Below are 12,061 nucleotides of genomic sequence, written 5' to 3'. Positions count from 1 at the left end.
TCGGTGAGTTGTACAACCCCAGAGACAGCACTGTGTGGAAGATGGGCACTGTTACTATGCAGAACCAAAATAGCAATGTGCCAAAAGTTTGTCATTATGTGGAGTTCCTTCCAAGCAAATAAAAAATTTGTGGACAGAAAAAAACCTTCCAAGTGGAGTTCCCTAACCATTACATCCTGATGTGGCCTTGGACCAAAAAGGAGTTAACCCTTGCATTATATTTAGAGGGTATTTATTTTTTTGACCAGAAAGTGGGATGTGCTTTATTTGTGGTGGCACCTCCTGTAGAAGCTGTCAGCGTTGCTGTAGGGACAGCTGGTGGAACAGATGTTTTAGCACTGAAAATAAGAGCGTGGCATATTAAGGAGAAATGGCAGAGGAGTAAGAGCAAGCAGTTCATATGCCTTGTCAGCATCCCTCTGCTTTTACCCATGCTTGCTTCTGACAAAGTCCAAGTAGCACCTTCTGGTGCCACTGGTAGTATTTATCCTTGTATGATTCAATCTGTCTGTATAAGTGTGATGTGATGGGTTACTGTGTGGCAAGATTCTGCTAACATTAAGTGGCACATCCTGTCCCTTATGGTTTACAGAATCAGGTAATGTCCAATTACCGAGTGTAACTTAAATGAAGACATTGGGACCTCAGAGTATGAAATATAGGAAAGGTTTTAGTTGGGGGGTTTTGTTGTGTTTTTTGGGGGGTGGGGGGAGGGTTGTTGGGATGGGGGTTTTTTTTGTCTGGGGTTTTTTTTGGTTTTTTTATTTAGTAAAAATACATTGCAGATACTGGGAAAAATATGCTACTGCAAGCAATGGAAAACACTTGCAAGCAAATTGAGTACTTCTTGGCAGGAAGAATGTGATTTTTATGGGGTTTTTTGTCTGGTATATTATTCTACCATAACAGATGTTTCTTAATAACTGTTTATCAGTTGATAAATTAAAACAAAATCAATTGACTGACTTGTGCTTAATCACGATTTACTATGGTTTTTTTCTTAAAATCTCTTACTTGAGAGAAACACAAAACGCAGAGAAAAAAGGGGAAATTATTTATTACTGATTAAAAGTTTTATTTCAACTTTGATCTAGGTTAACTCATTTCCAGCAGCCAAACTTCTACTGTGAGGGTTTTTTTTGTGAAGGGAAAAAGGTGTAGGTATGTACTTTCAGAGGATGAAGATAGTAGCATACACTAAATATCATATCTTTTAATTCTTCCATAGTAGTTCTTCCTTATTTTTATAGCAAAGTTGTAACACATGATCTGTAAAGAAGGACATACTTGCAAATGAAACATTTAAATTTAAGGTGTGGCAGGAGTTTTCCAGTCTAGGTTTGAACCTTCATTTGCTTGTGATGTTGCTTTTTAGTCACTTCTGTTTTTTTCCCTTTTTTCTCCCTGCCTCTCCTACTTTGTTCACTTTATGTGCATGCTTAAATTATAAAAACAGCTTTTTAAAAATAATTGTTCCATGTGTAAATGCATGAAATGAATCTGAAGAGTTTTTTTCGTTCCACTCGGTGCCTCAAGTGGCTAACCTGAAATATGCTCAAATTATTTACGGTTATATGCAGTCTGTGAGAAATGTTTGTTAGTCAACATAATAACTACAACTTTGGGCAACAGGATTTGTTGCTGGTATTTGACAGGTGATGCATAAACATCGTATCACAGTATTGTCTTCTTGCTTCCATCTCCATAAATGTTGCAGTCATGTGGTTAGAAATTATGTGCTTATCTGAGGATGCCACTGCTGGGACTAATTATCTTTTGTGCTCTGTACACAGCAGTTGCCATGTCCATGCATATCCTTTCCAATCATCTTTTCAGACCTGTGTTACTTTAACTAAACTTCTACCTGGCACTGACTGTCTTTGCCTCTGTCCTTGAGAAATAGTGCACTAAGTTTAGGGAGGTTAATAAGCTCCAGAAAGAGATACAGGAAATAATATGTAGGCTGCAGATAGGCAGCAGACAATTTCAGCAGGGTAGGGAACATAGAGGCAGACTGAAGGCTTTGCCCTCTGTGGATAGAAGAGGGAAACCTTCTAGTTACCTGACTATGAAACAGCAGTTCTGTACATCCCCCATTAAACCAGTCATACCCTGGCATGTCCTACACGTGCCTCAGTTTAGCCCTCTGGTTATAGTTTTAGTCTGTTCGTGGAAGAGAGACCACCTAGGCGAAAGACTCTTGATGTATTTTGTAGCTGCCATCTGTGCTGTGCTAATTCAAGAAGAGCTGTTTAGATTTGTTCAGTCTTTTTCTCAACAAGAAGGAAGTTTATAGTACAAAATACATATACAATTATATGTATTCCTATTTGGTTTTGAGAAATTCTAAAATACATGTAAATATGCTATGGCCAGCATAGGAGAGAGTGTGTTTTGCCATGGAGGACAACTTGTGGCTGGCGGAAGGGCTCAGATTGAAGAAGGAAGCTTTGAGAACATTCAGACTCAGTGTCCTGGTGACACAGAAAATAGAAAGTCCAGTTGGCCTTAGCAGATGTCTGGCTACCATGTGTCACATCTGATTCTAATATGACTACCTTTTCCCAAGACTCTGGAAGGAAAATGGTTCCTTATATTCACTGTCACAGTCAAAGGCACTGTTGTGACTAGTGTTGGTTAGACCCATTGTTGGAAGCTAGTATTTCCTAGTGAGAAATAGTAACTTTTGGATTCAATTATCCACATTGTTCTGATCTTTTCCATGAACACATAGGCAGGCCTGTAAAAGTAACCATAGGTTGAAAAGATAATAAGGGGAAATTCAAAATTGCCAGATCGTTGGTGAATGGTTCACTTCTGTCCTTGGTGAAATGCGTGATGAAACGTCAAAAATGTACCTGGGTATTCCTTGAAACTTCGGATTTTGTCTCTGTGATTAGCATTGTTTAAACAAGGAAAGCATGAAAAAGCACAGTAGATAAACACAATGAGAAGTTCATTTTCATCTCATTGTTTTACGTTTGGCTTTGTTGTACACTATTCTTGCTGGGGGACCTCACAAAAAAATGTAAATAAGATATGTAGGAGCAGAATCTATCTTTAACACACTTTAAACAGGGAAATCTTATCAATGATTTTGGATTATCTTTTATCAATGCCAGTTTTCAAAGACACTGCTTTATGAGAAAATCCAGCTCTCCTTCTCTTTGCATATAATCTGTCAGAAGAATCAAAATTATTTTTTCTCATTTACATTGATATGACACTTCGTGTAGCATAATGAGTCATTATTTCTAAAAGTGCCATAGAGCAGAAGCTGCTGGTCAAGGTTTTCATGGCAGTGTCACTTTTTAACAGCAGAGAATGGAGTAAAAGTGTTGGTAAGATAGTTCCCAAACCTCTGCTTTCATCTCTAACTGTTCTGCATTCTTAATAAGTTGTTAATATAATTGCAAGTGTCTGATTTTTTTTTTGTTGGTTGGTTGGTTGGGTTTTATTTTTTTAAGTATTTGAGTCTGATATAACTACTTAGGTTTGTTTTTTTTTTTCAAAAGCACAATTAATGCTGGCAAACTGGCATCCAAGTCTTACATCATGTTGAGGTATGTTTCTCTGGAGTTATTCCAGAAACAGAGGTGTATTAGCTTCAGGTAATGAGGCTAAACCTTTATGCTTATTCTCTGGTGATTGGGCCTCATTTGTAAAGGTGCTTGTGCTTTTTCATATAGATATGTGTTGTTTCTGCCTGAGTTAAGGAACAGTTCTGATTGATGTCTGTATGGTGAACATATAAATTGTATATAGATGGAGTATTTATCTTTTTTATTTAATTTGGTATTGGAAGAATTCACTGAAGTGCCTTTTCCCTCTTTTTTGCACCCTGAACAAGTCATAAATCAGGAATTTTTTCTTTTCCCTTTCTCCTGTCACCTCTGAAAGCTAAAGATAAACATGTTAAGACTGTACACTTCCTTTTCGATATGAATTGTGATCCTGTTTTTGTATTGATTTGGGTTAGAAGATTAGGTAGTCTAGAACAAAAAGACATGAAAACATTTTCTTCTGAAGGATGTAAGCAGGTTGAAGAATGAGAAAAACACATGCTCCCTCCCAAAGTAGAGGTGAATGAGTGTATTTTGCTTAATTTTCTTTTTTTTCTCCCCCAGAAATGTGTCTGTGAAAGATTTCTGTTGTGTGCTAGATCTGACTGTGCCTGTGTTCAGATAAATAGTTGTTGGTCATCCTACTGAAACTCCCATCCTACTGAAAACTGCATGATGGGAATTTTGTGGAGTTGAGTGAAGATACATATGAGAGGGCTTTTGCTTTTTGAAGTGGATATATGAAACGGAAACTCTTGAGAAGACAAGAGAGCTAAATGGCTTATGTTCCTGTTCTAGTGTTAACTTAGTAAAATATCTTGTTATAGTGTCTCTTGTTTCAGAGCGCAGGGAATTCTTCTGTGGTTTTTTTTTTCTATGGAATTTGATAGCAGTCTGGTTTTGATTAGACAGGGAATACAGACAGTTAATAATAGATGGTATTTAGAGCAGAAAATTTACATACTTGCTAATGACGTCTGCAGTGTCACAGTGATCTTGCTAATGTCCAAGTGGTAAGGCAGTGTGAAACTTGATCTAGTTATTATGGTAAATGTCTATTCAGTTAAGGAGAAAAACCTAACTTTCTCTGTCCTTAACAGTGTTGGAGGGGTTTGTGTCCAGTATTAACTCCAAAATTTCATAAATTTTTTAATAAAGACATTGCAACACAGACATATGAAACTAGTCACAGGTGAGTAATTGTGTTCCGAGAGATAGGTGTGGAATAGAACACAGTAAGTATTTCTGCAGTTAATTGCCTTGATATATAAAATTAGATTCAGATTTTAAGGAAGTCCTAAACAGTTGGGTTCATTTCTCTTTTGGTGCTATCTGACATCAAGATTCCAGCTGTGCCTGCAGATGTGTTTCATCCTAGAAATGCTTAGAGAAGCACGTGATGTATGTGCAAGTGTGCTCATCCATATGCATGTTTTACACAGTTAATGTGCAGCTGTGTAACTCTGCCTCCATTATGTCGTGTTTGACTCTGATCACATGAGAAGAGAATTAGCCTGCTCCTTGAACAGCATGAGGAAGTTAAATCTCAGTCTGGTTCATACCTATTGATATTGACAAACTGGTCTTCTCCGTCATGCAGGGTTTCACATCTCTGTGCCATGATTCATGCTTTGCTGCTCTCTCTGTTTGGTATAAATACATCTGCTGGCTGTAGATTTGCTATACAGAAGAATACAAAGTCCTGCACTTCAGAATCAGCTGCTTTATTTCGTTCAGATTTCAGCCTTAAGTACAAGCTGTGCACAAAGTATATGGAATGATACAAATACCAAATGGATACATTATGTCTATCTTTAACATCTATTATAGCAGTTGTTAAACAGTTTCTGCCCCTATGTAATTAGGGTAGCTGCAGTTCATTTTCTGCCTATTTTGATAGTTTGGGAGTCTTAGCGATAGTCGATGTTTGGCTGTTCATTTGCATGGTAAAAATGGTATGTGATCTTAGAAGTAGATTAAATCTTGATGTTATTTCGAGGCATTGTTTCTGCGAGATGTGTTATCTCACATAATCGGTGCTGTGTGCCATGTAACACTAGAGCACAGCTGTAGAGCTACAGGAGGCATTTTGCTTCTGAATGACCAGGCTAAATCCTCAATTTGAGTACTATTGCTAATTTTTCCAATATGGAGACCATTCAAATCTTGTATGAAGAGGACAGGAGAGTTTACAGTGGAAAGGTATTTTCTTCAGTCCAGGACTGAGGCAATTGAACTGTGTACGGTATGAAAGCAAGCTCATCAGATAAAACACTCTGGAATCTGATGACACATGCAAAAACAGTTTATTCAGGCTGGTGTGGCATAGAAAAGACACCTAGTAGAATGATGGGATATGTCTTCTTAAAGAAAATTTTAAGACTTTAGACCTAGCAAAAGGTAGTTTGAGATGATTGCTTCTCTAGGACATGACAGATCAAGGAGAGTAAGTGCTTAGGAGGACACCTCTGATGTGCAGCATGCTTAGCAATGTTCTTCCAAGCATTGGTACTTCCCCTCTGGCCCCCTTGTAGTCATCTCTGCTTGAAGCATGTTGCTGGTATGTCTTTTGGATAATGCCTAGATAAATCTCTTCATCCTGCTCCATCTTCTGTGCTTTTATAAACCTGCCAAACTCTGTCATCTTTATTTGGGATCCTTAAATGTTTGGAGTCTCTCCCTTTAAGTTTCTGTAGAAGTAACCCATTCCTTTACCTGAATAGACTCATGTCAGGGAGTAAGAGTAGCTTAAATAACATTATCTCTTAGCATTAAGACATTTCACACTACTTTGGTTCCTTTGTCAAATCCTGTCAGTCTGCCAATGGCTACCCGATAAATCCAACAGAACCAAAACATACAGAATGTCATTGTATTTGTGAAGGATATTTTCTCATGCACTTTACCAAGCATGGTTGTGGACATTAGGGGAGAAATTACTCCTCAACTATTTTGGTTGATCATTTGCAGTAATACAGCAGTCTAACTGCTGTTGCAAAACTAATTTTTTGTTTAGCGTAAGTGAAACTGGACCAACAGGGCTTCTAAGGTAACGTGATGATCTAATATGTATGCTCCATCCAAGAAGGAACATTGTACCAGTGCTGAGTCACATTAAACCCTTAGGAAATATGCTTTGACTCCAATTTTGCAAACAATTGAAGATGTACCTAACATCTCTGATTGTTCAACAGGCATTTCTTTCCTTCCACATAGCTGATCTGCAATCTGTAGACTGGAGGACTGGTTTGTCACAACTTATTGTGGCTTCTGAACTTCTAGACCAGTTATCAAGTGGACCAAGTAGCGTGGGTGTCCTGAGGAAGCTTTGTAGAAGGATTTGTGTGGTTGCAGGGATTTAAAGACAGTAACCACCATATAGTTCTGGAGTTTTGGTCTTTCTTGTGTATGCCTGAGAAGTGTTTGTGTCTGGTTCAGTGCTGTGCTTGACAAAGACAGCAGCTGTTCCTTGAGGGTCACTTGCCAAACTGTGGCCTATGATCACTTGTCTCTCACATTGTTTTTGTTCAGTGCTTCTTACTCAAACTAGTTTTGAAGGGAACAGGTGAAAAGTTGCTATTTTAGATTAATGTATTTAATCTTTTTTCTCATGAAAAATTCCCATAATGTAGTACAGTATAACTTCACAGGGAGTCTGAATTTTTCAGGTTCTGGTGAAGGTTAGTGCCAAATAAGAAAGTTTGAAGTTCAGAGACATTTATGCAATATGAGGAAGTTGACACACGTCTGCCAGAAAATTTTGGTTTCCCAGAAACCATTCAGATCAGAAGAAGTGAAATTCCTCTGACTTTTGATATATATTGATGAATAATGTGCGTCCGAACTACGTTAGAATAGAACTTAGTCCACTGCCTTGGTTTATGTAATTCATAGCACTTTCCCTTAAACACAACTAATATTTATTTTAGCTTGCTTAGATGCAATGTATGATCTCACTGTAAGTGCAGGACTTGGCTTTGAAAATACTCCCTACGACAACTGTTCTTTATTTGGAAACAAGAGACAACTTCTCTATTTCTTTTAGCCATTATTTTAATAGGCTTGGTAGTAGTACCAAATATATGAGAATTTTTTCTTTCATTTCAATGGTTCCAGTGCCACAAAGTTCTTTTGCTTTGCCCTGACATTGCAAACCCAGTTCTTTTATGTGCATCTACTGCCAACAGTTGTGGTAAGAATCACTCATTTCTTAATTTGTCTTAATCTAATTTTCTGTTGTTGTTGTTCCTGACTTTTGTGCTCTTTTTACAAAGCATTTATGAATACTGACTCACTCATAAGAATGTGAGGAGTGCTTTAATTTACTTGTGATTTGATAAACAGTATTTTATGAAGGGAGGGGAAAGAGAAGGTCAGCTAAGATTCTTCTGGTAGTTAGAAAACACATACTAGTAACTTAGGTGCTGTGTGGAGCTATAATTATCAGAAATATAAGGCCAAATCCTTATGTAGTTTTTCTTTATGTGAAGGAGGCATAAGAAGGTAGGCTGAAGGATAGGCATGGTGAAACCTTATCAGCTAGTAGGAATACACCCTATATCTACTGTCAATGTCACGTGTTCCATGGCTGAGTCTCCTCACACCTGTGCTGCTGTTCTCAGGCCATCCTGGAGAAGTGAGCAGGTTGGTATAGGTTAGCTCAGCATTCCCACACACAGCTGTCAGCGGGATTAGCATTTTGGCATGCCTGAGCTCTATGCCATCTGAAAGCAGCTAGGTGGGAGATTCAGGAGTAGTAGAAGTTAGTAGGGAAGACAGAAAGAATAGAACAGGCTCATAGGTTTAACTGCAAAGTACGGATTAACTTATGGATGAGGTAAAGGGAGTATGAGTGGCAAGTAAAAAAGGCAGCAGCAAAGCATCTAAGCATGCTGACAGATGTAAGTGAGCAGTAGAACCTGTGTTATAGGTTTTTTTAAAGGGTATTTGTACTATAGCGGTATGAGACAGGCCTTCTTGATCAGATGGTAGCATTGCCGTGTGAGAATAGCAGGCTGCCCAAGGCAGTGAGGGACACCAGTCAGGCTTCAGGCTCGAGCAACTATATCTTAAAAACAATGCTGTGTTATGTAGTTCTGTTCACTTGGGAGTTTCCATGCTAAGCTGCTTTCTTGAAACACAGGTGTGATTGAATCTGTCAATTTTGCCTCACCCAGTTCCTCATCCCACTCATTTCTGGTATTCTCTGGCCACCCTTGGGGCCCAAGGATTTGAGTAATAGAAATATAGCAAGACTGTGAATAAGACGTTTTCAGGGTTTGCAGACTTTTGGAATACAAACCCCTATGTTTGCAGGGAGCACCTGGAGTTGGTAGTCTGTCTCTCTGTTTAAAATCTCAAACAGCATAAAGCTGCTTATTTGGGTTTTTCAGGCGGATTGGATTCCACTTGAATCTCATTAATTGCCTATTTAATTGTAGTTTAGGTCAACTGAAAATAAAAGCTGATGATGTGTGGTCAGGCAGAGCTGATACAAGACTGAAGCTATGGGGAAATAATAGGGTATTTTCCTTATTGGCTTTGTGTATAATTGAAAGGATTATGGCATTAATAAAGTCTGATTTAGGAAGTAGGAATTCTGTGTCCCTGTGGTGGGGAGTGCTAAAGGTGCTGAGGAAGGCTTAGATATGGAAATAGCTGTTCTATGTAAATATAAGATCCCTTGAGAATCCTGGCATTTGTCCTGTGACATAAGCTCTAGTTTAGCTGTCAGGTAGGATAACACCTCATTAGACTTCAATTAGGGTGTTGTGAGGCGTATCTCCTGATCTTATTCATCAGAGCATAATAAAAGCAAAAGATCTTTTTGTACCCTTCCTAAAAGAAGATTAAATCAGTTTGAGAATCTCTGTTAGCAAAACTTTTGTCATAGTAAGAAAAAAGCCTGTTCATAATAAAGACAGTGTCACATGATGGCTGTGGTATGCTGTAAAATTGCAGAAATTAAACACTATAGTGGAAAGCTTCTGTAAATGGGGTCATTCAGGCCAGGCATTAAATTAGTGGGCAACATGGTTTGGCTTTCCTCTTTAATCCTAAGAGCATCCTATAGTTTTTCTGAGGCTTCAGGTTTCTGCGGGGAGGAGTATGTATATATTTGTCATGTCATTTTAAAGTATCATCATTCTTCACACCCTATCATTATTAACAGCTCTTTTTCTCTAAATTTTCTGAGTTGTCATTTTGTTGGAAAATTATGGAAAGGTAAGCCAGGAGCGGACTCTAATGGCATATTGCTTAGCCTTCAGACTCTGGGTCCATAACATACATTTCTGAAGCAGTAGCACATGCTGTGAAAAGACAATGCGCTGTGGCGGCGGTGCTGCTTTTATAAAATAAAACCAATGCTTTTTGTACTTGGAGAGAACCCTTTATTGTGAAAATTCTGCCTGTGGCCTGTCACAGAAGAGGAAAGTGAGAGGCAAGATAGGACCCATCTTCCTCTTGCAATATTGAGCCACAAATTATCTGCAAAGCACCAAGTGCTGTCATGCAAGATGTTTTTCTCCTGGCTTGCCAATCAAATTAATTTCCATTAGTCATCTGAGTCTGAGTCCTGAACATGGAATGCATTTTTCCTAAACGAGACATTCTCTTCAGAACAGAAGCTAGAGTTAGAAATTTTATGAGTGCTGAAATATCCATGGCAGTATTTCAATTTTCCGCTCTTCATTGCTGAAATTCCAGTACTGGAGCTCAGAGTACAGCTCACATCAAGTCAGTAGACAAAGATTTTTTCAGGATCTCAGTAGAAATATATGTTACAATTTTGTTCTTTAATATATGCTGGTTTGTCGACATGTTGCAGTGGCATTTGACATTACTGTGAATCCTGTAATACACACTTCTAGCTTTAGTTATTTGTTTGTTTGTTTATTTATTTATTTTTCCCCCTGCAGTTCAGATGGAGAAAATGGAACTGATGAAAAAAGAAAGGCTGGAAAATCACCCACTGTGTTGCTGCAGACCTCTACCAGTGAAATGGAGTATTTTGATGACCGGAAAAAAGTTGATGTTGCTAGGTAATGTCAGGAATACTATCAGTTTTTCTTCTAGTAGAGATAATTAGAATGGCTGCAATGCACTTCAAAAGCTAGACTGAGTAGCAATATTTATCAGATATCCTAGCTGGGGGTTAGCTCGCACACTATGCAAGTGAATTGGAATCAAGGCACCTTCCTTGGTTGCTCTGTTGCCCATCGCAAGCAGTCACAATAGAATTTAGACTTTGAGCTGGCTTAGTTTCCCTGTTCTAGGAAAAAATATATTGCACTGTTTGGTGCCACTGCTGCTTACATTCCTGTCACAATCAATTTGACAGGCAGTCAAACTGAGCTGCAGTTTTAGTCCTGGCCTGTTTCCAGAACTCTTTCATGCTGGAGTATTGATTGTCCATGGTAAAACTATGACATAAGTTTTAATTTTGTACTCTGTGTTGTATATTGTATCAGATTCTTGTAATGTCACCACAAAGACACTCATTCTTCTTTGGCTGGAGAACTGGAATGCATTTAAAGTGCTTATAAAAGAGGCTAAAATCCCACTTGGGTGGCTTGAACACGACCTTTGCATCCCTTTCACTTTGTCAACTGAACAGTCAGTGCAAAAGTCAGTGGTCAGCCTGACACTGTTGTTTTGGTCAGAAGGCAAATATTTAAAAAAACATCACTTAATTTCATGAAGCATCTTTGAGGAAAAGGTATTTGAAGGAATACATTATCACTTTTTTTTTTTTCCCAGAGGTTGCAGTCTTACTTCTCATACTGTAATTGACTACTTTTGGTGAAGGCTAAACGTAAGATTTTTGTCAGGCTTGCTGTTTGTTTCAGTTTCACCTGTACTCTACGTAAGCACACAAATACATGTACTCACATATTTTAGAGTTCTATGAGGGACCCCCTGAGATATGCAGCCAGGTCCTCTGCTGTCAAAGTCAGTGTCTAAGTCAGATTGCTATACAATCTCTTTCCAGCTGTGTCTCCATAACACTCAGGGTTTCTCTTCCTGTCACTCTTATGGTATGTACTGGAAGCCCTGAACCTCTCAAGCTTAGGGAAGTAAAGAAGACTTGTTGTGCAGGATATGGTGCAGTAATGGAAACTTTTGTAGCACCTTTATTTCCCTACTGTATCTTCAGCACAACATGTTTTTCAGGTCATTCAGTATGAGTCCTGTGATATGTTCTTTTCTTCTGCTGTTCAGTTTGCATCTGAGGGCCTCTGAAAAAGAGCTGCCTGATTTTTATAGTATGTTCCTATGCATTTGTTCCGTGCCACATAGCTCTCAGAGAGAATGGTCTCCTCTTTCTGATTTATGAGACAGTTATCCCACCCCTCTGTTTTTCTGAACAGTCCATGCCATTAATTCCTCTTGTGTAGAGCAGGCATCCTAGTCATCCACAGAGAATTTGATCCACACTTGTTCTTTTCTAGAGTTGTTTGTGGTTTTGTTTGGTTTTCCAGTGTAAAGGGCTGGAG

The 12,061-nt window shown here is 38.5% G+C and overlaps 1 protein-coding gene across 5 annotated transcripts in view; it reads left to right on the top strand.

Moving 5' to 3' along the window:
• The window catches only part of GRAMD2B (GRAM domain containing 2B), a 49,503-nt gene that overhangs the window by 21,426 nt on the left and 16,016 nt on the right, over positions 1 to 12,061 (top strand). For all 5 annotated transcript variants that reach the window (XM_069000973.1, XM_069000972.1, XM_069000975.1 and 2 more), the window contains exon 2: positions 10,484 to 10,606. In XM_069000973.1, the coding sequence (XP_068857074.1) occupies positions 10,484 to 10,606 (123 nt within the window). The remainder of the gene's footprint in view (positions 1 to 10,483; positions 10,607 to 12,061) is intronic.

This window comes from Aphelocoma coerulescens (assembly GCF_041296385.1).
Source record: "Aphelocoma coerulescens isolate FSJ_1873_10779 chromosome Z unlocalized genomic scaffold, UR_Acoe_1.0 ChrZ, whole genome shotgun sequence".
Taxonomy (NCBI): domain Eukaryota; kingdom Metazoa; phylum Chordata; class Aves; order Passeriformes; family Corvidae; genus Aphelocoma; species Aphelocoma coerulescens.
Note: the sequence above shows the minus strand (reverse complement) of the source record. Positions and strands in the feature narration are given on the sequence as shown.